The following is a 24,243-nucleotide window of genomic DNA, read 5'->3' on the forward strand; positions in this document are numbered from 1 at the left end:
TTATGTTTTCCGTATAATGTCGATTTATTATCAACATGAAAGTGCTTTTTATTTGAGATTAGGAGTTTTCAAAGAGTATACTGCATGAAAATAAAATAAAAGGGTGGATCTATGACAAAGAGTTTTTAAGACAGACAAAGAAAGACAGCCATTTCTAGTACTGTTCTCCGTCCTCATCTCCTTCACCGCTGTCACGTCCCACCTCTTTATAATCTTTTTCCAGAGCTGCAATGTCCTCTCTGGCCTCAGCAAACTCTACTTCCTCCATCCCCTCACCCACATACCAGTGCACAAAGGCACGTTTGGCGTACATCAGGTCAAACTTGTGGTCAAGCCGAGCCCAGGCCTCTGCCACAGGAGTGTTGTTGCTCAGCATGCACACAGCTCTCTGGACTTTGGCCAGGTCTCCACCAGGGACTACAGTGGGGGGCTGGTAGTTGATGCCAATCTTGAAACCAGTTGGACACCAGTCAACAAACTGAATAGAACGTTTGGTCTATCTGCAATAGCAGCATTGACAGCTTTGGGCACCAGATCACCACGGTACAGAAGGCAGCATGACATATGCTTGCCGTGGCGAGGGTCACATTTCATAATCTGGTTGGCTGGCTCAAAGCAGGCATTGGTGATTTCAGAGACAGTTAACTGCTCATGGTATGCCTTCTCTGCAGAGATGACTGGGGCATATGTAGCCAGAGGGAAATTAATTTGTGGATAGGGCAACAAGTTGTTCTGGAACTCTGTCAGATCAACATTGAGGGCACCATCGAATCGAAGGGAATCAGTGATGGAGGAAACAATCTGGCTAATGAGCCTGTTGAGGTTAGTGTAGGTAGGACGCTCAATGTCGAGGTTCCTACGGCAGATGTCATATATAGCCTCATTATCCACCATGAAGGCACAGTCAGAGTGCTCTAGGGTGGTGTGGGTGGTTAGGATGGAGTTGTAAGGTTCCACCACAGCTGTGGACACCTGGGGAGCTGGGTAGATGGAGAACTCCAGCTTGGACTTCTTGCCGTAGTCAACAGACAGGCGCTCCATCAGCAGAGAGGTGAAACCAGAGCCGGTGCCACCTCCAAAGCTGTGGAAAACCAGGAAGCCCTGAAGGCCTGTGCACTGGTCAGCCTGAAGAGAAAGAGAAAAAAACGTCAATAAAAGGAGGACATTCTGATCAGATAGTCGATAAAATAGTTAATTCATTCTGAGATAGCCACCAGTTTGCGGATCCTGTCCAGCACCAGGTCAATGATCTCTTTGCCAATAGTGTAGTGTCCACGGGCGTAGTTGTTGGCAGCATCCTCTTTGCCAGTGATGAGCTGTTCAGGATGGAATAACTGGCGGTAGGTCCCAGTGCGCACCTCATCTGAGGAGAGAAATCAGTAGCTCATGGAGGACCTCAATACCATGAAAGCAAAACATGATATCTAACAAATACCTTTGACTCAATGTAATAAACAGAAAGCTTACCTATGACTGTGGCTCCAGGTCTACAAACACAGCCCTGGGAACATGCTTTCCAGCCCCAGTCTCACTGAAGAAGGTGTTAAAAGAGTCATCTCCTCCTCCAATGTTCTTGTCACTGGGCATCTGTCCGTCTGGCTGGATCCCATGTTCCAGGCAGTAGAGCTCCCAGCAGGCATTGCCAATCTGGACTCCAGCCTGACCCACGTGGATGGAGATGCACTCGAACTGCGGAAAGAGAGTTGTTTACAACTTTCTCAGAGCAATAAATACTTTTAATTAGAAAATCGATCAAGTATTAACTATAAATACACATAGGCCAAGTCATAGTCCAAAGGAAATTATCACTGTCAAGTTCTACTTTACAATCTTCTGAAAGAAAAAAGTTCTTAGAATATCTATGGGCATAATAGACAATTGGACCAAAACATTCATCTAAAACTGGAATAGTAACAACAATATTTCATTTGTTTAAAATTGGCAATTTCCTAGAGTTTGTTCTGTTTCATTCTTAGCAACTCTGTAGGCGAGGAGAGGTCGGGGCTTGGGGCATGACAGAAAATGCTTTCATTGTAGAAGATAGGCTATCGGTTTAAACCAGAACACATGGGGACACATCACCTGACTGAAGAAACAAGTGATCACCTGTTAAACAGACAAACAGGCAGTGTTTTTAAAACTAAATGTAACACATAACCTACCATGGGTGACTAATTTGACAAAACAATTACCATCTGATCAACACATTCCAAAGAATGAATGCATTTGACTTCAAACGGATTTAGTAGACCTGCTAACCACATATGAAACGTTAAATCAAGGTATTTTTACTATGGCACTCAATTTTTTACATGTAATAGCATATCAGCAAAGCAGTTTAAACTTTGATATCATCAGACATTCTGAAATATCTCATGAAATATTTGAGTTCTAAATGATTAACAAGATTACAGGTTACTCATTACTTTCAGCCTACTTCATAAACGAGGCAATTTATTTGAATACATTATGAGTGCGAATAACTGAGTTTACATTTGCCTCTACGAAAAAAGAAAAAAAAATGTACGCACTTACTAACTGTAAGTCGCTCTGGATAAGAGCGTCTGCTAAATGACTAAAATGTAAAATGTACAGTGCGTCATATTCCCTGGGTCGCTTCTAATGCAGACATCAAAGCAGGAGAGAGATGTCACTAAGAAGAGACATCAGTTCAACATCAAGTTTTGTTAAGAGTAGTTGGCTGAAGTTAACAAAATTATTGAGATTGATTTGCATTTTGGTTTGGGTTACAAAATGACATCTGTGTAAGATTCTGACAAAAATTAATGTTTTAGTCAAATTGATTAATTATGTTGAAAAAATAAAATAGAAACTACTTTGATTTAACTATTGTAAGAAGATACTAAATTATTGAAACGAACAATAATATGATTTGTGTGTACTCACCATGTTTAAGTTGAGAAATTTCAAGATGTGGTGCGGAGAAATTGAATTTTCTTTTAGTTTAACTCTCACCGGCTTATCTTTGGGAGACTGTAGTAAGAAGTATAATAGAGAATTTGAAAGATGGCGCAATTTATACTTCTACGATACAGTGGACAGGCTTTGCCGAAACTGATTGGAAGATCTTACCATATGCCTTGTCCCAATTGGCTATCAGAGTAGAATATGTCAAAGTATCTCTCCCATATGCGTGTGGTTTAAGTAAGCATCTTCAGAGCTTACTTGTGGAAGTTGAAGTAACACTGTATAACTGCAGTTATATTTCCAAAACTGCAGTACTACAATTACAGTTAGTATGTCTCCAAAGTATAAAAATGTCACTACATTGTAACTGCAGTATTTTTTAAGAATTAATCTAGGTCTACCATATACAGATTCCTCTACTTCTGGTGAATATGTTGGAGTTTTAAAAACATTGATAAGTAATTGATGAAAAGGTATACAAAAAAAAAATACACACACACTTTTATTGGTGAATCTTTAATGAAACACAAAGAAAAACTGTGATTATCACTATAACAAACCAGTTGTGCTTAAACCTAAGCAAGCAGCAAGAAAATATCAAACTGTAAGAAGAAATGCATTGCTTTTGAAATTGTGCTATTATAAGATATGGGAGCCAAGGGCATCCTTGCATGAACACTCAATACTCCTCTCCCTCCTCCTGTCCGTCACCCTCGACGGTGTCAACCCCCACCTCTTCGTAATCCTTCTCCAGGGCTGCCATGTCCTCTCTGGCTTCAGAGAACTCTCCCTCCTCCATCCCCTCACCCACATACCAGTGCACAAAGGCACGTTTAGCATACATCAAATCAAACTTGTGATCAAGCCGAGCCCAGGCCTCTGCAATAGCAGTGGTGTTGCTCAGCATGCACACAGCCCTCTGGACTTTGGCCAGATCTCCACCAGGGACTACAGTGGGGGGCTGGTAGTTGATCCCAACCTTGAAACCAGTTGGGCACCAGTCAACAAACTGAATAGAACGTTTGGTCTTGATGGTGGCAATGGCAGCATTGACATCTTTGGGCACCACATCACCACGGTACAGAAGGCAACATGCCATGTACTTACCGTGGCGAGGGTCGCATTTCACCATCTGATTGGCCGGCTCAAAGCAGGCATTGGTGATTTCAGCCACAGAGAGCTGCTCATGGTAAGCCTTCTCTGCAGAGATAACTGGGGCATAGGTGGCCAGAGGAAAATGAATTCGGGGATAGGGTACCAAGTTGGTCTGGAACTCTGTCAGATCAACATTGAGAGCACCATCGAATCGAAGGGAAGCAGTAATGGAGGAAACGATCTGGCTAATGAGCCTGTTGAGGTTAGTGTAGGTAGGACGCTCAATGTCGAGGTTCCTACGGCAGATGTCATATATAGCCTCATTATCCACCATGAAGGCACAGTCAGAGTGCTCTAGGGTGGTGTGGGTGGTTAGGATGGAGTTGTAAGGTTCCACCACAGCTGTGGACACCTGGGGAGCTGGGTAGATGGAGAACTCCAGCTTGGACTTCTTGCCGTAGTCAACAGACAGGCGCTCCATCAGCAGAGAGGTGAAACCAGAGCCGGTGCCACCTCCAAAGCTGTGGAAAACCAGGAAGCCCTGAAGGCCTGTGCACTGATCAGACTGAGGAGAAGGAGGAACATGTCAATAAAAGGAGCACACAAGATGTCCACATTCTGATCATTTAGTTGATAAAAGATTTTAGCGATTAATTCTGTGGTACCCACCAGTTTGCGGACCCTATCCAGCACCAGGTCAATGATCTCTTTGCCAATAGTGTAATGCCCACGGGCGTAGTTGTTGGCAGCATCCTCTTTGCCAGTGATGAGCTGTTCAGGATGGAATAACTGGCGGTAGGTCCCAGTGCGCACTTCATCTGAGAAGAAAAACTTAGCAGCTTATGAAAAACAGACCAGGAAGTTCTAAAAGGGTTCTTCTACAGAGACTAGGGTTCTGCATGGAACCTTTTTCATCTGAGAACCTTCACCATGGAAGAAAGGGTTCTAAAAGGTTTATTTTTGTTGGAAAGGGTTCTGGAACCAGGGTTTTTCAACAACCTTCAAATTCAAATTTGGACCTCAAAGTCAGTTCTACTGTTTTTTTTCTCTATATCAGGTCTATATCAGGGACTGATATAGACCTGGGACAACAAATAGGTGCAATTAATTATCAGGTAACAGAAAACCAGCAGTATTCCGGACATCGTATAAGATTTCAATACTCCTGTTCTACAGGGACAAGCCGAAGAACCCTTTATGGTCCTAAGTATAACCTTTTTTTCTTAAGAGGGAAAGCTTACCTATAACTGTGGGCTCCAGGTCCACAAACACAGCCCTGGGAACATGCTTTCCAGCCCCCGTCTCACTGAAGAAGGTGTTGAAGGAGTCGTCTCCTCCTCCTCCGATCGCTTTGTCTGATGGCATCTGTCCATTCGGCTGGATCCCATGCTCCAGACAGTAGAGCTCCCAACAGGCATTGCCAATCTGGACACCAGCCTGACCCACGTGGATAGAGATGCACTCGCGCTAGGGTGAAGAGGGAGAATTTTTTTATCTGAAAGGAGGTCCACAATAACCCAAAATAGTCTAAACTCTAGACCAGGGGTGGGCAAACCTTTTGGCTCAAGGGCCACATACTAGTGTACTGTAAGTGTACATATGCTTGCAGAACAATTCTACCCTTGTACCATCTCTACCCTTGTTTTTTGTGAACAAGGTTTTCAAACAAATTTGCAAAATTGATATAATTTATAACATCACAGACAGTCAAACACACAGATCCTGCCTCTCTACCCTTGTAAAGTACAATCAAACTTCAAAATAGATGTATATTATATGACTGGAGACATGCAAATTCTAAAATTTGAGTGAAACATGGCAAGAGCATCCGTTTAATTTGGAATGGTCTGTTTTTGAAAGTATATTAAGGAACATTTCTCATCTCCGTTGTGAGCCATATTTACAGTTATCACCTCAGCCCAAATCTGACTGATTAGTTATTACCTGTATCCAAGTGCATTGCTGGATAATTCTCACTGCATAACCATCACCATGAAAAAGCATAATCCTTGCCTATCCCAGTCACTGTTTCTTTCAGTGAGCCATAGAACTGGTCTATTGTTGCTGTTTTGTACTTCTCCTTCAAAGCACTGTCACATTGGATGTCGCTGAGCTCCAATTGTGTGTCTGGTGGTGCTTTCTCACTGTCGAAAGACAGGGGACATGATACAAGCTCCAGCTCAGTCTCAATCTTAGTGAAGTCAGAAGCGGCAGGAAAAGTCAGCATGCAGGTCGATCAAAGTGCTACTTTATGTCTCAGTGTCGCACTGCAATGTGGGCGCGTTAAGCGCGGCCAGTGTCGGAAAATGAGCGAGAGACCGACTGCTCATTTGTTTGGCCTTGAATGCTTTCACGTTGGAATACAGTTTATGCACAAAAACACAATTTCCCTGCAGTTTCACATTTAGATCGTTCAGATGCCCCAATATGTCCACATCAAAAGCAAAGTCGCCCAGCCAGTCTGTGTCTTTCAACTCGGAGAAGTCGTCAGCTTTACCAACCCTATCAAGGAACATACCCATCTCCCCTCTCAGTTCCCACACACAGCGAAATACTTTCCCCAGGCTTAGCCAGCGCACATTTGAATGGTACAACAAGTCCTGGTGCTCTGCCTCTGTGTCATTGAGTAGCTGAATGAACTGACGATGGTTAAGCCCCCTTGCCCGTATAAAGTTGACACGTTTTACAACCACTTTGACAACATTTTCCAGCTTTAACACACATTTACACAGGGCTTCCTGATGAATAATACAGTGAAGAAATATAAATTCCTCCGAGTTAGGGCTTTCTTCTTTTACTTTGTCTTGTAATCTTTTTAGTAGGCCAATGTTTTTACCGGTTAGATTTGGTGATCCATCTGTTGTGACGTTTGTCAGTTTGCTCCATGGTAGATTAATTTTATCCAGGCAGGCAGACACCCTGTCGTATAAATCAGAGCCCCTGGTTGTTCCCATCATTGATTCCATCGCAAGAAGTTCCTCTGTTATTTCAAAGTTCTCATTTATTCCTCTGACAAAAATTAAAAGTTGAGCGGTGTCTCTGATGTCAGTACTCTCATCCAGTGCTATAGAAAAAAGATCGAAGGCATCTGCTTTTTTCTTCAACTCGGAGATTAGCTCCTCACCCATCACATTTACATTTACATTTTAGTCATTTAGCAGACGCTCTTATCCAGAGCGACTTACAGTTAGTGAATACATTTTTTTATTTTTTTTATTTTTTATACTGGCCCCCCGTGGGAATCGTCACCGCCTTATGTCCAATATTAGTAAAAAAAAGTATTTTGCTGTTCATTCTTTTTTAAACACACGACATTCAGAATCCACTTTTCTCATTTTCGCAGAAATATAATAATATTTAATACATTCAAAATATTTCTTGCGGGCCGGATTGAAGGGCCGTACTTTGCCTCCCCTTGGTCTAGAGCCGTATCCGGCCCACCGGGCACTTCAATCCGTACCGCAATACTTTTTAAAAAATGTATTAAATATTATTATATTTGAGTTACGATTTTTGGTCTAAAATTACTCATTCCATGATATACAAACAACCTCCAATAAGGCAAGTATTGGAAACAATAGAACACTATGGAAAATATGGGAAACCAGGCCTGCTATTCATAGCAGACTTCGAAAAGGCATTTGATAAAGTTCGACTGGAATTTATATATAAATGCTTGGAGCATTTCAATTTTGGAGAATCTCTTATAAAATGGGTCAAAATCATGTATAGTAACCCTAGGTGTAAAATAGTAAATAATGGCTATTTCTCAGAAAGTTTTAAACTGTCAAGAGGAGTGAAACAAGGTTGTCCACTATCGGCATATCTATTTATTGTGGCCATCGAGATGTTAGCTATTAAAATCAGATCCAATAATAATATCAGAGGATTAGAAATACAGGGCTTAAAAACAAAGGTGTCATTGTACGCAGATGATTCATGTTTTCTTTTAGATCCACAACTAGAATCCCTCCACAGCCTCATAGAGGATCTAGATACATTTTCTAACCTCTCTGGATTAAAACCAAATTATGACAAATGTACTATATTACGTATTGGATCACTAAAAAATACAATTTTTACATTACCATGTAGTTTACCAATAAAATGGTCTGATGGTGATGTGGATATACTCGGAATACATATCCCAAAGGAAATAAATGATCTCACTTCAATAAATTTTAATAGAAAGTTAGCAAAAATAGATAAGATCTTACTACCATGGAAAGGAAGATACCTGTCAATTTGTGGAAAAATCACCCTGATTAACTCTTTAGTATTATCCCAGTTTACCTATTTGCTTATGGTCTTGCCTACGCCTAGCAAACAGTTTTTTAAATTATATGAGAAAAAAATATTAAATTTTATTTGGAACGGCAAGCCAGACAAAATTAAAAGAGCATATTTATATAATGAATATGAATTAGGAGGACAGAAATTATTAAATATTAAAGCATTAGACCTATCACTAAAATCTTCAGTCATCCAAAAGTTATACTTAAATCCGAACTGTCACTGTTCAAGAAAGGCCTTTTTCCCTTTATTCAGATTACAACCTCTCACTTTCAGTTATTTGAAAAGGAAATAATCTCCCAAATGTCACTATTTCTAAAACAAGCCATAGAAAGTTGGTTGCAATTTCAATTTAATCCTCCAGAAACGACAGAACAAATAATGCAACAAATATTGTGGTTAAATTCAAATATACTAATTGACAAAAAACCTTTATTTTTTGACAGAATGTTTAAAAAAGGTATAATCTTCGTAAATGATATCATCGGTAGGACTGGTGGAGTTATGTCGCACATGCAGCTAACAAAAACATATGGAAATGTCTGCTCTACCCAAAATTACAACCAAATAATTGCAGCCTTACCGCAAAAGTGGAAGAGGAAAGTTGAAGGGGGAGAAAGTAAGGAACTTGTCTGTCGGCCTTGCATTAAAGAACATAATTGGTTAAGGAAAACTGTGATAAATAAAAAAGTATATCAGTTTCACTTAAGGACCAAAGGATTGACAGCCGTCCCATATAGATTGCAAAATAGTTGTGAAGAGATCTTTGACGTACCGATCCCATGGCATAGTGTTTATGAACTGACACGCAAAACGACACCGGATTCAAAAATTAGAATCTTTCAATTTAAATTATTATATAAAATTCTTGCTACCAATAGAATGTTATTTATATGGGGGATACAATCTTCCCAGCTCTGCAGATTTTGCTGTGAAGAGATAGAATCATTAGATCATTTGTTTTGGTTCTGTCCATTTGTAGCTTGTTTTTGGACACAGGTCCAGGAATGGCTAAAGGATTGCAATATTTACCTGGAACTAACCTTGCAGATAGCATTACTGGGTGATCTGAAAAGTCATAGTCAATCAATCAATAATATAATAATACTTTTAGCAAAAATGTTTATTTTTAATTCACAATCTGTAGAAGCAATGAGAATAGAAAGGTTCAGAACTTTTGTAAAACATCACAGTACGGTTGAAATATATATGGCAAATAGAAATCCTATATGGATGGTGTTAAGAGATAGATGGGAGGTATTGAATAGAGTTGAAGGATGGGACTAATAACAAATAACAACAAATAATAACAAAGATAGCTAATAATGTAAGCATACTGTGTCCATAATAAGTATATAGGTTGTATGTTGGGAGCTTTTGGGAAAGAGCACAGTTAGAAAGATATGGCATTTAGAAGCAAACCGGATGGACATCATGAAAATGATCGGAGAGGTTGAGAGTAGAAGTAGTTCAGGAGCAAAAAATAAAAAAATAAAAAAAAATATATATATATATTATTAATATTATTAAATATTAAAACAAATATTTAAAAAATAACCTCCAATAGATGGTGTTGTAGCCTGGCAGCGCGCTCTGTATTTGGGCCTACTGTCAGATTCAGACTGCGCTCAGTCATCATAGCCACTTCATTGCTTGATGACTTTTGACGTGAAAAATGAGTGCTGCGAAAATGAGAAAAGTGGACTCTGAATGTCTTGTGTTTAAAGAATGGACACCAAAATACTTTTTTACTAATATTGGACATAAAGCGGTATGTCTGATATGCCAAGAAAGTGTTGCCGTTTTTAAGGAATATCATCTCAATCATCATTATTCAAGCAAGCATGCTAACTACTCTAGCAATCTGTCATCTCAGGAAAAGGCAAGGAAGGCCTCAAAACTTGCAACAAACTTAAAATCCCAACAAAATATGTTTACTAAAGGTGCTCTACTCAAGACTCTGTAACTAAGGCAAGCTATGTAGTGGCACATTAAATCGCAAAGCATAGCAAGGATTATGCTTTTTCATGGTGACAGTTATGCAGTGAGAATGATCCAGCAATGCACATGGATACAGGTAATAACTAATCAGTCAGATTTGGGCTGAGGTGATTGGATAACTGTAAATATGGCTCACAATAGAGATGAGAATTGAGTTTGCATATTGTGACTGTAAGTTTGATTGTACTTTACAAGGGTAGAGATGCAGGATCTGTGAGTGTGTTTGACTGTGTCTGTGATGTTATAAATTATATCAATTTTGTGAACATTTTGGGAAAAATATGTTCACAACAAACAAGGGTAGAGATGGTACAAGGGTAGAATTGTTCTGCAAGCTTATGTACACTTACAGTACACTAGTAGTTGCGTGTCAATGTGAAAATGAAAAGGCTTCACATGTTTTGTCACGCGTATAGTATGTGGCCCTTCACTTGGTTTCAAAAACTCAATGTGGCCCTTGAGCCAAAAGGTTTGCCCACCCCTGCACTAGACCATGATATACTGTCAAAACTGAAAAGATATCATGTGTAAATGCACAGCAAATTCCCCAGTGTTAAATTAACACAGAAAATGTGTACCCATATTGTACGAAAGACTATTGAGAGTAAATATTAGTTCACCATAGGAGAGCTGTAGCAGATTGTAGCCATATTATTTATAGCTTATGTAATTGGAGGTTGTATTAAGCCTATACCTGCCATTTACTATTGTATTTAATTTAGCTCTTTTCAGAACCACACACACTCTTGGTTAACACAATTGTCAAGCCATACACTGTGCTGTGCCGTTACTGCTCTGTGAATCAGCGTCATTAAACAACCTCAACTGGAATCCTACCGGTCTGTCATCTTTGCCCTTACAAGCACCTGGGAGAGAACACATAGTGCTAAGTAAAACCTAACCCTACAGAATATACAGTCCACCAAGTCCCCAACTACACGTATAGACACTGAACAGTGTTGAATTAACACACTGCTTAGTGTAATAGTTTATTTGCATATTTCCCAGAGTGCCTTGCCTTTCAAGTGAATTGTAGAGTTACCACCAGAGAGGAAGAGGAAGAGAGAGGCCCAACTCGGCTGAAAATCTGACTCCCTCCAACAGGTGGCGTTTTTTCTTTGTTTCCCATTGTTAGGGCGGAGAGACAGATCTTGTCAGTATATCCATAATCTTTGGTTACCGCCCATGACTGAATTTGTTACTGACAGTGACATGCTTGTTGCATTCATCAATTTTCAGTTCTATGGGCTTCACCAAGTGAGATCCTAAGTGAATATGTTATCATTAAAATTTTATTATTTAATACAATAAAATATGTATTTCATAAGGCCTTATTTTGAGGGCATACACTTAAACATACTGGGTTGTTTGGATGACCCAACTGCTGGGTTGCAGGCATTGGGTCACAAAGGGCTCTATTCAATCAGATCTGCTTTAGCCGACATTCGCATTGCGGTTGTTTTGGCGGTGTCAGAGGTGGAACTGTGTTAGAGCTGTCAAATCCACATGCAGCTCCTGGCATTATACTGTACCTAAAGCGGACATTGCCATTGGCTGCACCGAGTCGCATTAACAGAAATCCCATGCAGCCTTGTTTACAAGTTTGAATGTGAGATGAAATCTACAGCTCAATTAGTTTAATGATTATTTAGTTTAATGATTTTTCTATTTGAGAGTAATTATTTCTATATAGCCTACACGTTCTCGTTCTGAACTTCTAACGCGAGTGGGGCGGGTGTGGCTTCCTGACAATGATTGCAAGAGCAGCTGCTCACCGATTTGACAGCTCCAACACAGTTCCATCAAATCATCCACTATGCAGGTGTCTGCTATTGCTGGTTAACGCTTGATCTGAATGAATCTAGGCCTTAGTTGGGTTGTTTTTTTAAAAAGAGCAAGGTTTGTTGATGCTGGGTTATTGAGATATGACACAGCAAGTCAGATTAGAAGACTGGAGGCTTGGCTTAGTAGGGGTGTTCCTTTCAGTAAGTTATTTTTGGCCACCCGTGAGAGTAAATGTCATTCCGGTTTATATTTTCTGTTCAATTGTTATCACATGTTACGGTCGAACACAGACACTTTTGTATCTATAATTAATCTTACAGAAGTGTATGCGTTCCTTAAAAGCCTATGCAAATTCCAAAGTGATAACCCCAATGGGATAGTAACCACTTTGTTGCAATATGTAAATAATAATGTTAATATTTTTGTATTACAATATGTAATGTGCAATAATATTCAAAGAAAATGTAACATTGCAGTGTACAAACTTTACATGATCAACTGGATTTACATTTACTCTCACGGGTGGTCAAGAATATCTGTATAACAGCCAAGCCCCTAATAAATCAGGCCTACTGAAAATAACCTATAGATTAAATTTAAAATACACAGCTACTTGGTCAACCCAGCATGAAAGTGAATAAAATCCCAATTGATGGTTAAATTAACCCATGTTTGGGTAATCTGAGCAACCCAACATGTTGGGTTATTCATGCAACCTGTCACATTATGCTGACTTGCAAAGTGATGTGTAATTCCGATTGAAATCCAGCCAGAGTGGGGATATCTAACCTTTGGAATTTTTTGCCACCCACAATCTGCATTCAGAATGACTGCCAGGATTGGGAAGACTGAAATATGAGACTACCTTAAACTTCTAAACTGGAACAACCATTTCAGTAACGGGTGCAATAAGTTTAGAAAATGTATGTCATTTATATTTCAGAAGCATAAGATTAATTAATCAATCAATGTACATGCAAAAACATAGATATTGAAACAAACAATTCTTAAAATCAACCTGCAATACAGCATGCTGGAAAATATGATAATGTACTTGGTTCAACTCTGGTTAATAACACCAACACTTGGGCATTTTACACCAATGAGTGTTAATTCAACACTTACAGAGTTAATTGTTATGTTTAGAGTGTAGGCCCTCAAAATAAGGTCTTATGAAATACGCATTATATTGTGTTAAATAATTAAATTTTAATGATAACATATTCACTCACGATCTCACTTGGTAAAGTCCACAGGACTGAAAATGGATGAATGCAACAACCATGTCTCTGTCACTAACAAATACAGTTATGGGTGATAACGCTACAATTCACTCAAAAAGCAAGGCACTCTGGGAAATAAGGCTTTACACCAAGCAGTGTGTCAATTTAACACTGTTCCAGTGTCTATACGGGGCAACACTTTCAGTTTTAATTTAACACTCTTAGTGTTACATTTAAAACTGGAGAATTTGCTGTGTGGAATAACTAAGATGATACCTCAGCCAAGTGTTAGATTGCTCTTATGTGGATCTTTCTTTATTGCTGTTTTATATTCTACTCTCATATTCTATGTAAGGGATAATCAACGAGGGGCTATGCGTTCTATGGAAAATTATGAAAAAACGTGGAAGGTGTGTCCCCGATGCGCTAGTGGAGTAGAACTGACCTTCCACAGAGTTGCATTATTTTCCAGAGAACGCGTAGAGCACCGAGTTGATTATCCCTTTTATACAATGGCTATAATTTAATACATTTACCGCTAGAAATGTGTTCATTTGCCAGTAGAAATGTGTTCAACATCCACTGAAGTAGCTAGCAGGTTTACTAGATAGCTATAGTAGTTGCCGTGGTAACCAAACAAACAGACTTGCTAGTTTAACTAACCAAACCATCAGTCCTAGCTTGCTATTATGAAAATCGAATTCAACAATGGCAATAATGTTTTCAATTCGACATTTGCTTTCAAAAGCAGCTCAAACATAGAACATGTAAGAATGAACTATAGCCATTGAATTCTACTGTGCAAATATACTGTGCGTTACAGGGAATTATAAACTGGGTGGTTCGAGCCCTGAATGCTGATTGGCTTACAGCCGTGGTATATCAGACCGTGTACCACGGGTATGATAAAACATTTATTTTTACTGCTCTAATTACGTTGGTAACCAGTTTATAATAGCAATAAGGCACCTCTGGGGTTTGTGGTATATGGCCAGTATACCATGGCTAAGGGCTGTATACCACGCCCCCTTGTGCCTTATTTCTTAAATAATGCACACTCTAGAATGCCCATCAATCCAATCAGAAATAAGTATTCAACAATGCCATGGTATAATCTAGAATAATCTAATATTCTTTAAGATTCTACAGGTTCTGATCAGATCTAGCCTACTGTTCTACGGATGTGTTTTAGTGTTGTGTTTTCCTCTGACTGTGCAGCATATGGAGGGGATTATCTAGGTCAGCAAGTTTTAGTCCTGCTGTCTCTTTAAAATGTTATGAGATTAGTCAAACCACATCCAGATTTATACTGAAATTCATTCCAAGTGTTATAATAATAGTTTTTTTTCCCTCAAATAAATATATTTCAATAACCGCAGCAGCAGGTGAATAGGAGAAACCAAATATGCTGATATAGCCACACACACAGGTAGCATTTTTATGTATTCATTCTCTCACAGCAAGTGGCAAAAATATAGATAGCCTACTAAATAACGCTGGAAAATATACATACCATACAGTCTAATAAAGTAAATAGATTTGTCCATCAAATGGCAGTAAAACGACTCTCCACGTCGACCAGCGCTGAGCATGCCTAATCTGATTTAGCCTATTGTTTGCACTGACCAGAGGATTTTAGAGAAGTAGGCTACCGCGCAGTTCCATTCATTGCCGGTCCCTACAAAGTTTTATTTTATTTTACATCTTTATCAACACCATTATATTTACTTGCTTTGAGTTCCTAAATTTTACATAAATGTACACAATATTCGTAAGAAAAAAACAAGTCAATTAAGGTTATTTCGATCGTTTCTATTTGACAAGTGTCAGGGCCCATGGGTGAAAATCAGGACAGTCACACACATAAATCACAAAAAACATCTGAACAAAATGGTTGAAATTGTTGAAATTACATGTTACATAATATGTCACCGAAAATAAGTCGACAATGCTCACCATGATAGGTCTTTGTGCAGGGGATGAGGAGAAAAAAGTAAAAGAATGAAGAGCTTGTTTTTCTAAACTTGCAGCTTGAGGTGTGCGATATCTGAAGGTAATCCCAGGAGTGACGCGTCGACTATTCAGTATTAGTCTGGGGGAAAACTTCTAGCCTTATTGCCCAGATTTTTTTCCTAGCGTAATTTATTCTTTGAATAGGTTAATTTTACTAAACAGTATATGCTCCTTTGAAGCTGTAGCCTAAACTTGAAACATTTGTACCGAGGCTGAAACTTCAGGAGGACAGGTCAGCTGCCATTCGTTCGCAGGTTGACGTTTATTGTCATTAGTCTTGTCCTGGAGGCAGAATTGAGCGATTTCCCCTTTAGACTAGATAGGCCAGCTGCAAAGTCAAAATTAGCTATATTATAAAAATGTATATATATTTTTCTAAATAGCATTTTTTTTGTCTTAAATTAAGATTAGGGTTAGGCATTAGGGTTAGCGGTATGCTTAAGGCTAGGTTTAATATTAGGGTTAGGTTTACATTAGATTTGATTACTTTGTGGCTGTGCCAGCTAGTGACCACTCTGCAGAGCTGCCTCCAGAACAAGAATCATGACGAAAAAATGTAACCTGCCGTTCATTCAATGAAAGAGAACACAAACAACCAGTCAGGATTACTGACCTAAGTAGTACATTTATTACATTTTAAAAGCAGTACATTTACATTATAATTGGCTATATTCAACCCATGCCAAAAATGCTTTATAAATCTTGCACAGAGGTTTTTGCTGTTACACAAGTGGAATAAGGAATATATCCTTTATTAAAAAGCTATTAATATGCAGTTACTAAACTATTATGTAACAAAATGTAAATACAATATTGTTAACAGTATTATTACAGTGTTATTACACAGGAATAAGAACAACAATGTTAAGTTTTACTAAAACCTGATTTTGTGCTTTATCTACCAAATTCATGATAACTATAGCTATATAAGCTGAAATACATTTAATAAGAAAATGATTTAAAAAGAGAATGTACTTTTGTCAGAAAACACATTTATTTTTCCAATACAGTAGTCACTTGATACGCTGCATTTTGCTAAGAATTCTTTTGAAATCATGTTGAGAACTTCTGCTTCCTGAATAAGTAGCACCTAGTTTTCCATTTAGTAATCCTCTCCCTACTCCTCTCCCTCCTCCTCCTCTCCCTCCACCTCTCCCGCCTCCTCTCCCTCCTCCTCTCCCTGCTCCTCTACCTCCACCTCTCCCTCCTCCTCTCCCTCCTCCTTTCCCTCCTCCTCTCCCTCACCCTCAATGGAGTCAACCCCCACCTCTTCATAATCTTTCATCATCTGATTGGCTGGTTCAAAGAAGGCATTGGTGATTTCAGAGACAGAGACCTGCTCATGGTATGCCTTCTCTGCAGGGATAACTGGGGCATATGTAGCCAGAGGGAAATGGATATGGGGATAGGGTACCAAGCTGGTCTAGAACTCTGTCAGATCAACATTGAGAGCACCATCGAATTGAAGGGAAGCAGTGATGGAGGAAACAATCTGTCCAATGAGCCTGTTGAGGGAGTAACTACAATGTCGCTGATCCATCCTCAGTTTTCTCCTATCACAGCCATTAAACTCTGTAACTGTTTCCTTCCTCTCTGGCAACTGAGTTAGGAAGGACGCCTGTATCTTTGTAGTGACTGGGTGTATTGATACACCATCCAAAGTGTAATTAATAACATTACCATGCTCAAAGGGATAGTCAGTCAGCTTTTATTTTAGTTTTCATCTTCCAATTGATTACCTTCTTTGCAAGGCATTGGAAAATCTCCCTGGTCTTTGTGGTTGACTCAGTGTTGAAAATTTTTCTAAAACATAATTCTACTTTGACTTTATGGAGTAGTGTGTGTAAGCCAGTGACAAAACATCTCAATTGAATTCATTTTAAATTCAGGCTGAAACACATCAAAATGTGGAGAACGTCAAGGGGTGTGAATACATTCTGAAGACACTGTAACACACACACGCTTACCGACAGAACACACACACACACACACACACACACATATAGTGGGGAAAAAAGTATTTAGTCAGCCACCAATTGTGCAAGTTCTCCCACTTAAAAAGATGAGAGAGGCCTGTAATTTTCATCATAGGTACACGTCAACTATGACAGACAAAATGAGAGAAAAAAAATCCAGAAAATCACATTGTAGGATTTTTTATGAGTTTATTTGCAAATGATGGTGGGAAATAAGTATTTGGTCAATAACAAAAGTTTCTCAATACTTTGTTATATACCCTTTGTTGGCAATGACACAGGTCAAACGTTTTCTGTAAGTCTTCACAAGGTTTTCACACACTGTTGCTGGTATTTTGGCCCATTCCTCCATGCAGATCTCCTCTAGAGCAGTGATGTTTTGGGGCTGTCGCTGGGCAACACAGACTTTCAACTCCCTCCAAATATTTTCTATGGGGTTGAGATCTGGAGACTGGCTAGGCCACTCCAGGACCTTGAAATGGTTCTTACGAAGCCACTCCTTCGTTGCCCGGGCGGTGTGTTTGGGATCATTGTCATGCTGAAAGACCCAGCAACGTTTCATCTTCAATGCCCTTGCTGATGGAAGGAGGTTTTCACTCAAAATCTCACGATACATGGCCCCATTCATTCTTTCCTTTACACGGATCAGTCGTCCTGGTCCCTTTGCAGAAAAACAGCCCCAAAGCATGATGTTTCCACCCCCATGCTTCACAGTAGGTATGGTGTTCTTTGGATGCAACTCAGCATTCTTTGTCCTCCAAACACGACGAGTTGAGTTTTTACCAAAAAGTTCTATTTTGGTTTCATCTGACCATATGACATTCTCCCAATCCTCTTCTGGATCATCCAAATGCACTCTAGCAAACTTCAGACGGGCCTGGACATGTACTGGCTTAAGCAGGGGGACACGTCTTCCACTGCAGGATTTGAGTCCCTGGCGGCGTAGTGTGTTACTGATGGTAGGCTTTGTTACTTTGGTCCCAGCACTCTGCAGGTCATTCATTAGGTCCCCCCGTGTGGTTCTGGGATTTTTGCTCACAGTTTTTGTGATCATTTTGACCCAACAGGGTGAGATCTTGCGTGGAGCCCCAGATCGAGGGAGATTATCAGTGGTCTTGTATGTCTTCCATTTCCTAATAATTGCTCCCACAGTTGATTTCTTCAAACCAAGCTGCTTACCTATTGCAGATTCAGTCTTCCCAGCCTGGTGCAGGTCTACAATTTTGTTTCTGGTGTCCTTTGACAGGTCTTTGGTCTTGGCCATAGTGGAGTTTGGAGTGTGACTGTTTGAGGTTGTGGACAGGTGTCTTTTATACTGATAACAAGTTCAAACAGGTGCCATTAATACAGGTAACGAGTGGAGGACAGAGGAGCCTCTTAAAGAAGAAGTTACAGGTCTGTGAGAGCCAGAAATCTTGCTTGTTTGTAGGTGACCAAATACTTATTTTCCACCATAATTTGCAAATAAATTCATAAAAAATCCTACTCAATTTGTCTGTCATAGTTGACGTGTACCTATGATGAAAGTTACAGGCCTCTCTCATCTTTTTAAGTGGGAGAACTTGCACAATTGGTGGCTGACTAAATACTTTTTCCCCCACTGTACATACACAAACACTTTTACACTCATCATTTGCTGCTGCTACTTCGTTCTTTATTTTACTCTTATTATTTTCTATCCTGATGTCTAGTCACTTTACCCTGCCTTTATGTACATATCTACCTCAAATACAGTGCCTTGCAAAAGTATTCATCCCCCTTGGCGTTTTTCTTATTTTGTTGCATTACAACCTGTAATTTAAATTGATTTTTATTTGGATTTCATGTAATGGACATACACAAAATAGTCCAAATTGGTGAGGTAAAATGAAAAAAATAACTTGTTTAAAATAATTATACAAAATAAATAACGGAAAAGTGGTGCGTGCTTATGTATTCACCCCCTTTGCTATGAAGCCCCTAAATAAGATCAGGTGCAACCAATTACCTTCAGAAGTCACATAATTAGTTAAATAAAGTCCACCTGTGTGCAATCTAAGTGTTACATGATCTCAGTATATATACACACCTGTTCTGAAAGGCCCCAGAGTCTGCAACACCACTAAGCAAGGGGCACCACCAAGCAAGCGGCACCATGAAAACCAAGGAACTCTCCAAACAGGTCAGGGACAAAGTTGTGGAGAAGTACAGATCAGGGTTGGGTTATAGAAAAATATCAGAAACTTTGAACATCCCACGGAGCACCATTAAATCTATTATTAAAAAATTGAAAGAATATAGCACTACAACAAACCTGCCAAGAAAGGGCCACCCACCAAAACTCACGGACCAGGCAAGGAGAGCATTAATCAGAGAGGCAACAAAGAGACCAAAGATAACCCTGAAGGAGCTGCAAAGCTCCACAGCGGAGATTGGAGGATTTGTCCATAGGACCACTTTAAGCCGTACACTCCACAGAGCTGGGCTTTACGTAAGAGTGGCCATAAAAAAAGCCATTGCTTAAAGAAAAAAATAAGCAAACACGTTTGGTGTTCGCCAAAAGGCATTCTTGAGAGAAACCTGTTTCAGTCTTCCAGAGATTTGAGACTGGGATGGAGGTTCACCTTCCAGCAGGACAATGACCGTAAGCATACTGCTAAAGCAAGACTCGAGTGGTTTAAGGGGAAACATTTAAATATCTTGGAATGGCCTAGTCAAAGCCCAGACCTCAATCCAATTGAGAATCTGTGGTATGACTTAAAGATTGCTGTACACCAGCGGAAGGAGCTGGAGCAGTTTTGCCTTGAAGAATGGGCAAAAATCCCAGTGGCTAGATGTGCCAAGCTTATAAAAGACATACCCCAAGAGACTTGCAGCTGTAATTGCTGCAAAAGGTGGCTCTACAAAGTATTGACTTTGGGGGGTGAATAGTTAAACACGCTCAAGTTTTCAGTTTTTTTGTCTTATTTCTTGTTTGTTTCACAACAAAAAATATTTTGCATCTTCAAAGTTGTAGGCATGTTGTGTAAATCAAATGATACAAACCCCCCAAAAATCACATTTAATTCCAGGTTGTAAGGCAACAAAATATGAAAAATGCCAAGGGGGGTGAACTTTCGCAAGCCACTGTACCTCGTACCTCTGCACATTAATCTGGTACTGTCTATAGCTCCATTTTATTTTATTCCTCATGATACGATTTTATTTTATTTGTATTATTATTTTTAAAATATGCATCATTGGGAATGGCTCGTAAGCAAGCATTTCATGGTAGAGTCTACACCAATCGCGGCGCAAATGTACACAGCAAAATCAATGGTGTACATTTAACTCTGAAAGAGTCCTACTGTACTGAAGTTAAAATAAGACTTTGAAAGTGTAAAATGTACACTATTTTCTGTGAACATATGAGTCCCACTGTACTGGTGGTGTTAAAATAACACTTTAGAAAGTTTTAAAGATTTAACTCTGTTGCAGTGTTCCCCATTTTAATCTTAAAGTGTTCAAAGGAACTTGATTGTGGTGTTTCCATAGCTCTACTGTAAAACATAACACTTGATTTAGAGTAAACTGGACTCACTTTGCTTAGTGTGACTGACTCTGTTACACTTTCCCAGTGTAAGAAATGAACACCAGTAGTTTTACCGTAAATCATTTTTGGGGTGTTATTTTAAAACTGTATGGTGTAAAGACTCATTTGTTAACACCCATGACTGTATTTGTTAGTGACAGAGACATGGTTGTTTAATTATTTCCTTTTAAAAAGAGTTCCTGGGCGAATGTTATCATTAAAATTAAACTATGACAGTGCGCCCCTGCCCAGTCATGTGAAATCCATAGATTAGGGCCTAATGAATGTATTTCAATTGACTAATTTCCTTATATGAACTGTAACTGAGTAAAATCGTTTACATTTTTGCCTGTTGCGTTTATCTTTTTGTTCAGTATAAAATCACAGATATTAAAATCAATCCTAAAAAAATCTACCTGCAGTACAGCATGCTGGGAAATATGATAATGATGGGTGTGGTTTTGATGGGACTGTTTTACTCTCCACAGTGTAAAACAATAACTCTGGTTATTAACAACACTGGGGGTTATTTTACACCACTGAGTGATAATTTCACTCTTACAGAGTGAATTTAACTCCTGAATCAAATGTTACACTGAAAAATTAACACTGGCCAAATTGCTGTGTAGCCTGTCTGTGATGAGGTGTGAATGACGGAGTCAGGCGCAGGAGGTAAAACACCGAAATCCAGAGTTTATTCAGTGTACATGAATAAAACGTAGCAAGCTTCAAAACGAAACTAGCACAAGGGAAAAATCCACCTTGGCTACATACAAGGAAAGAGTAGCTCAACCGAGCTACTCACTCTCACAATGAACAATCACTCACAAAGGACAAGGGGGCAGAGGGAACACTTATACACAGACTAATGAGGGAATGAGTACCAGGTGTGTGTGATTGACAAGACAAGACAAGACAAATGGAGTGATGATAAATGGAGCGGTAGTGGCTAGTAAGCCGGTGACGACGAACACCGAAACCTGCCCGAGCAAGGAGGAGGGGCAGCCTCGGCTGAATTCGTGACAGTACCCCCCCCCCTTTGACGCGCAGCTCCAGCAGCGCGCCGACACCGGCCTCGGGGACGGCCAGGACGACGCGGAGCAGGGCGAGTCGGATGGCGACGATGGAAGTCCCTCACCGGGACCCAGCACCGTTCCTCCAGACCTACCCTTCCCACTCCACGAGGTACTGAAGGCCCCCCACCCGGCGCCTCGAATCCAGTATGGAACGGACAGAGTACGCCGGCGCCCCCTCGATGTCTAAAGGAGGTGGAGGGACCTCCAGCACCTCAGACTCCTGGAGCGGACCAGCCACCACCGGCCTGAGGAGAGACACATGAAACGAGGGGTTAATACGGTAAGAGAGAGGCAGATCAATTTAAAAAATCAACACTCAAATGAGACCATGGTCGTTGTGGAACTGGTAAAGGTTTTAACTCACCCGCTAGGAGGTTGCCTAGGTGCCTTACTCTGGGCGCACACTGAGCAGGAGGAAACATACACCCTCACGTCCTTAGCCAAGGTAGGCCACCAGTACTTTTCGGTCAGGAGGGTGACGTGTGTGCCCAGTAGATCAGACGATCACAGATAAGCGCAGGCACATACTGCAGCCCAGCTGGACACTGTTGTGGAGATGGATCTGTGCGTAATGCCTGCACTATATCTACGTCAATTGCCCATACTACCGGCGCCACAATGCATGAGTCTGGCAGTATGGGAGTATTGTCTCTGGGCCTCTCCTCTGTATCATACAGCCGGGACAGTGCGTCTGCCTTCACGTTTTTCGTACCAGGAATGTATGACAGTGTGAAATCAAACCGGGTGAAGAATGGCCTGGCGAGGGTTCAGCCTCCTCGCTGCCCGGATTTACTCCAGGTTACGGTGGTCCGTCCAGACGAGGAATGGGTGTTTCGCCCCCTCGAGCCAATGTCTCCACACGGTCAGAGCTCGGACAACAGCCAACAGCTCCCGATCACCAACGCTGTAGTTCTGCTCTGCCGGGCTGAGCTTCTTTGAGAAGAACGCACAGGGGCGGAGCTTAGGTGGCGTGCCCGAGCGTTGAGACAGGACTGCTCCCATCCCAACCTCGGACGCATCCACCTCCACTACGAACGGTAGTGATGGATCGGGGTGGGCCAGTACCGGGGCCGAGGTGAACAGTTCCCTCAGGTTACTGAAGGCCCTGTCAGCCTCAGCAGACCAGCGGAGCCGGGACGGCCCACCCTTCAACAGAGATGTAATGGGAGCTGCGACCTTGCCAAAGCCCCGGATAAACCTCAGATAATAGTTGGCGAAGCCAAGGAAGCGCTGCACCTCCTTTACCGTGGTTGGAGTCGGCCAATTACGCACGGCTGCAATGCGGTCGCCCTCCATCTCCACACCTGTGGTAGAAATGCGGTATCCGAGGAAGGAGACGGACTGCTGGAAAAACATACAGCTTTATCCATAAAGTTCCCAGCTGTGCCTGAATCTACTAGCGCCTTACACTTGGGAACTCTCATGTAATCAGGGAAGTATATGGGTATGGTACAGTGCGCAGCAGAGGGCTCTGAACAAGTGTGGGTGCTCAATACCTGGGGTGATGCGAGAGTGCCCTGCCGGCCGCCTCCTGACCCAAAAGAGCGCTGACGACAACGTGTGGTGGAATGTCCCTTCGTGCCATCCAATTGGCACTGGCGCTGTAGTCTTCTGCTCTCTCGGGGCGGGAACGGGCAGAGCTCCTCCAGGACGTCCTCTGGTTGCCAGCAGGTTATCCAGACGAATGGCCATGTCCACCAGTTCAGTAAAAGACAAACTGGTGTCACGGCAGGCGAGCTCCCATCGGACGTCCTCCCGTAGATGGCACCGGAACTGGTTGATCAAGGCCCGCTCGTCCCACCCGGATCCTGCTGCCAGAATCCAGAACTCCAGCGCGAACTCCTGTACTGTCCTCTTCCCCACCTCTCGACCCTCGGGCGGGTGATCGAAAACCGCCCGAAATAGGCGGGCGAACTCCCTGTAGTCCTCCAATGCGGCTCCTCCTTCTCTCCAAACCGCGTTGGCCCACTCCAGTGCTTTCCCCGAGAGGCAGGAAATGAGGACGGACACCTGCTCTCGATCTGATGGCGCCAGCCTGACACTGGAGCAGTACAGCTCCAGTTGGAGAAGGAATCCCTGACATAGAGCCGGCGTCCCATTGAATGCCCGTGGTCGAGATATCTGGATCCCTCCGGGTGCTGTGATGTAGGTGGCTGGATCCGGTTGGCCAGCTGGTCTCGATGGATCGGTTCCTCTTCTCTCCAGGCGTTGGACGACCTGAAGAACCCGATCCATCGCTTCCCCCAAGGTGCCAGCATAGTGGAATGTTCCTGGACCCTTGCCACTATTCCAGGCATGCGCTC

At 41.3% G+C, this 24,243-nt stretch overlaps 1 protein-coding gene and 1 pseudogene across 2 annotated transcripts; both read right to left on the reverse strand.

Annotated features, from left to right (window-relative positions):
- Nucleotides 1-154: 154 nt before the first annotated feature.
- LOC311149934 (tubulin alpha-1C chain-like) lies at nucleotides 155-2,362 on the reverse strand (annotated as a pseudogene). The gene is made up of 4 exons: nucleotides 2,345-2,362; nucleotides 1,468-1,689; nucleotides 1,215-1,363; nucleotides 155-1,125 (listed from the first exon to the last, which is right to left on the reverse strand). The product of its transcript is annotated as a tubulin alpha-1C chain-like (transcript).
- Nucleotides 2,363-3,607: 1,245 nt separating this feature from the next.
- On the reverse strand, nucleotides 3,608-16,613 carry LOC311149763 (tubulin alpha-1B chain-like; the record flags this gene model as incomplete). Its single annotated transcript, XM_084186984.1, has 4 exons — nucleotides 3,608-4,588; nucleotides 4,693-4,841; nucleotides 5,265-5,490; nucleotides 16,551-16,613. 4 exons carry the CDS (start codon nucleotides 16,611-16,613, stop codon nucleotides 3,608-3,610), a joined length of 1,419 nt encoding a protein of 472 aa, XP_084043110.1.
- Nucleotides 16,614-24,243: the final 7,630 nt, after the last annotated feature.

The sequence above is a fragment of the Coregonus lavaretus genome (assembly GCF_964263955.1).
Source record: "Coregonus lavaretus genome assembly, chromosome: 22".
Lineage (NCBI taxonomy): Eukaryota > Metazoa > Chordata > Actinopteri > Salmoniformes > Salmonidae > Coregonus > Coregonus lavaretus.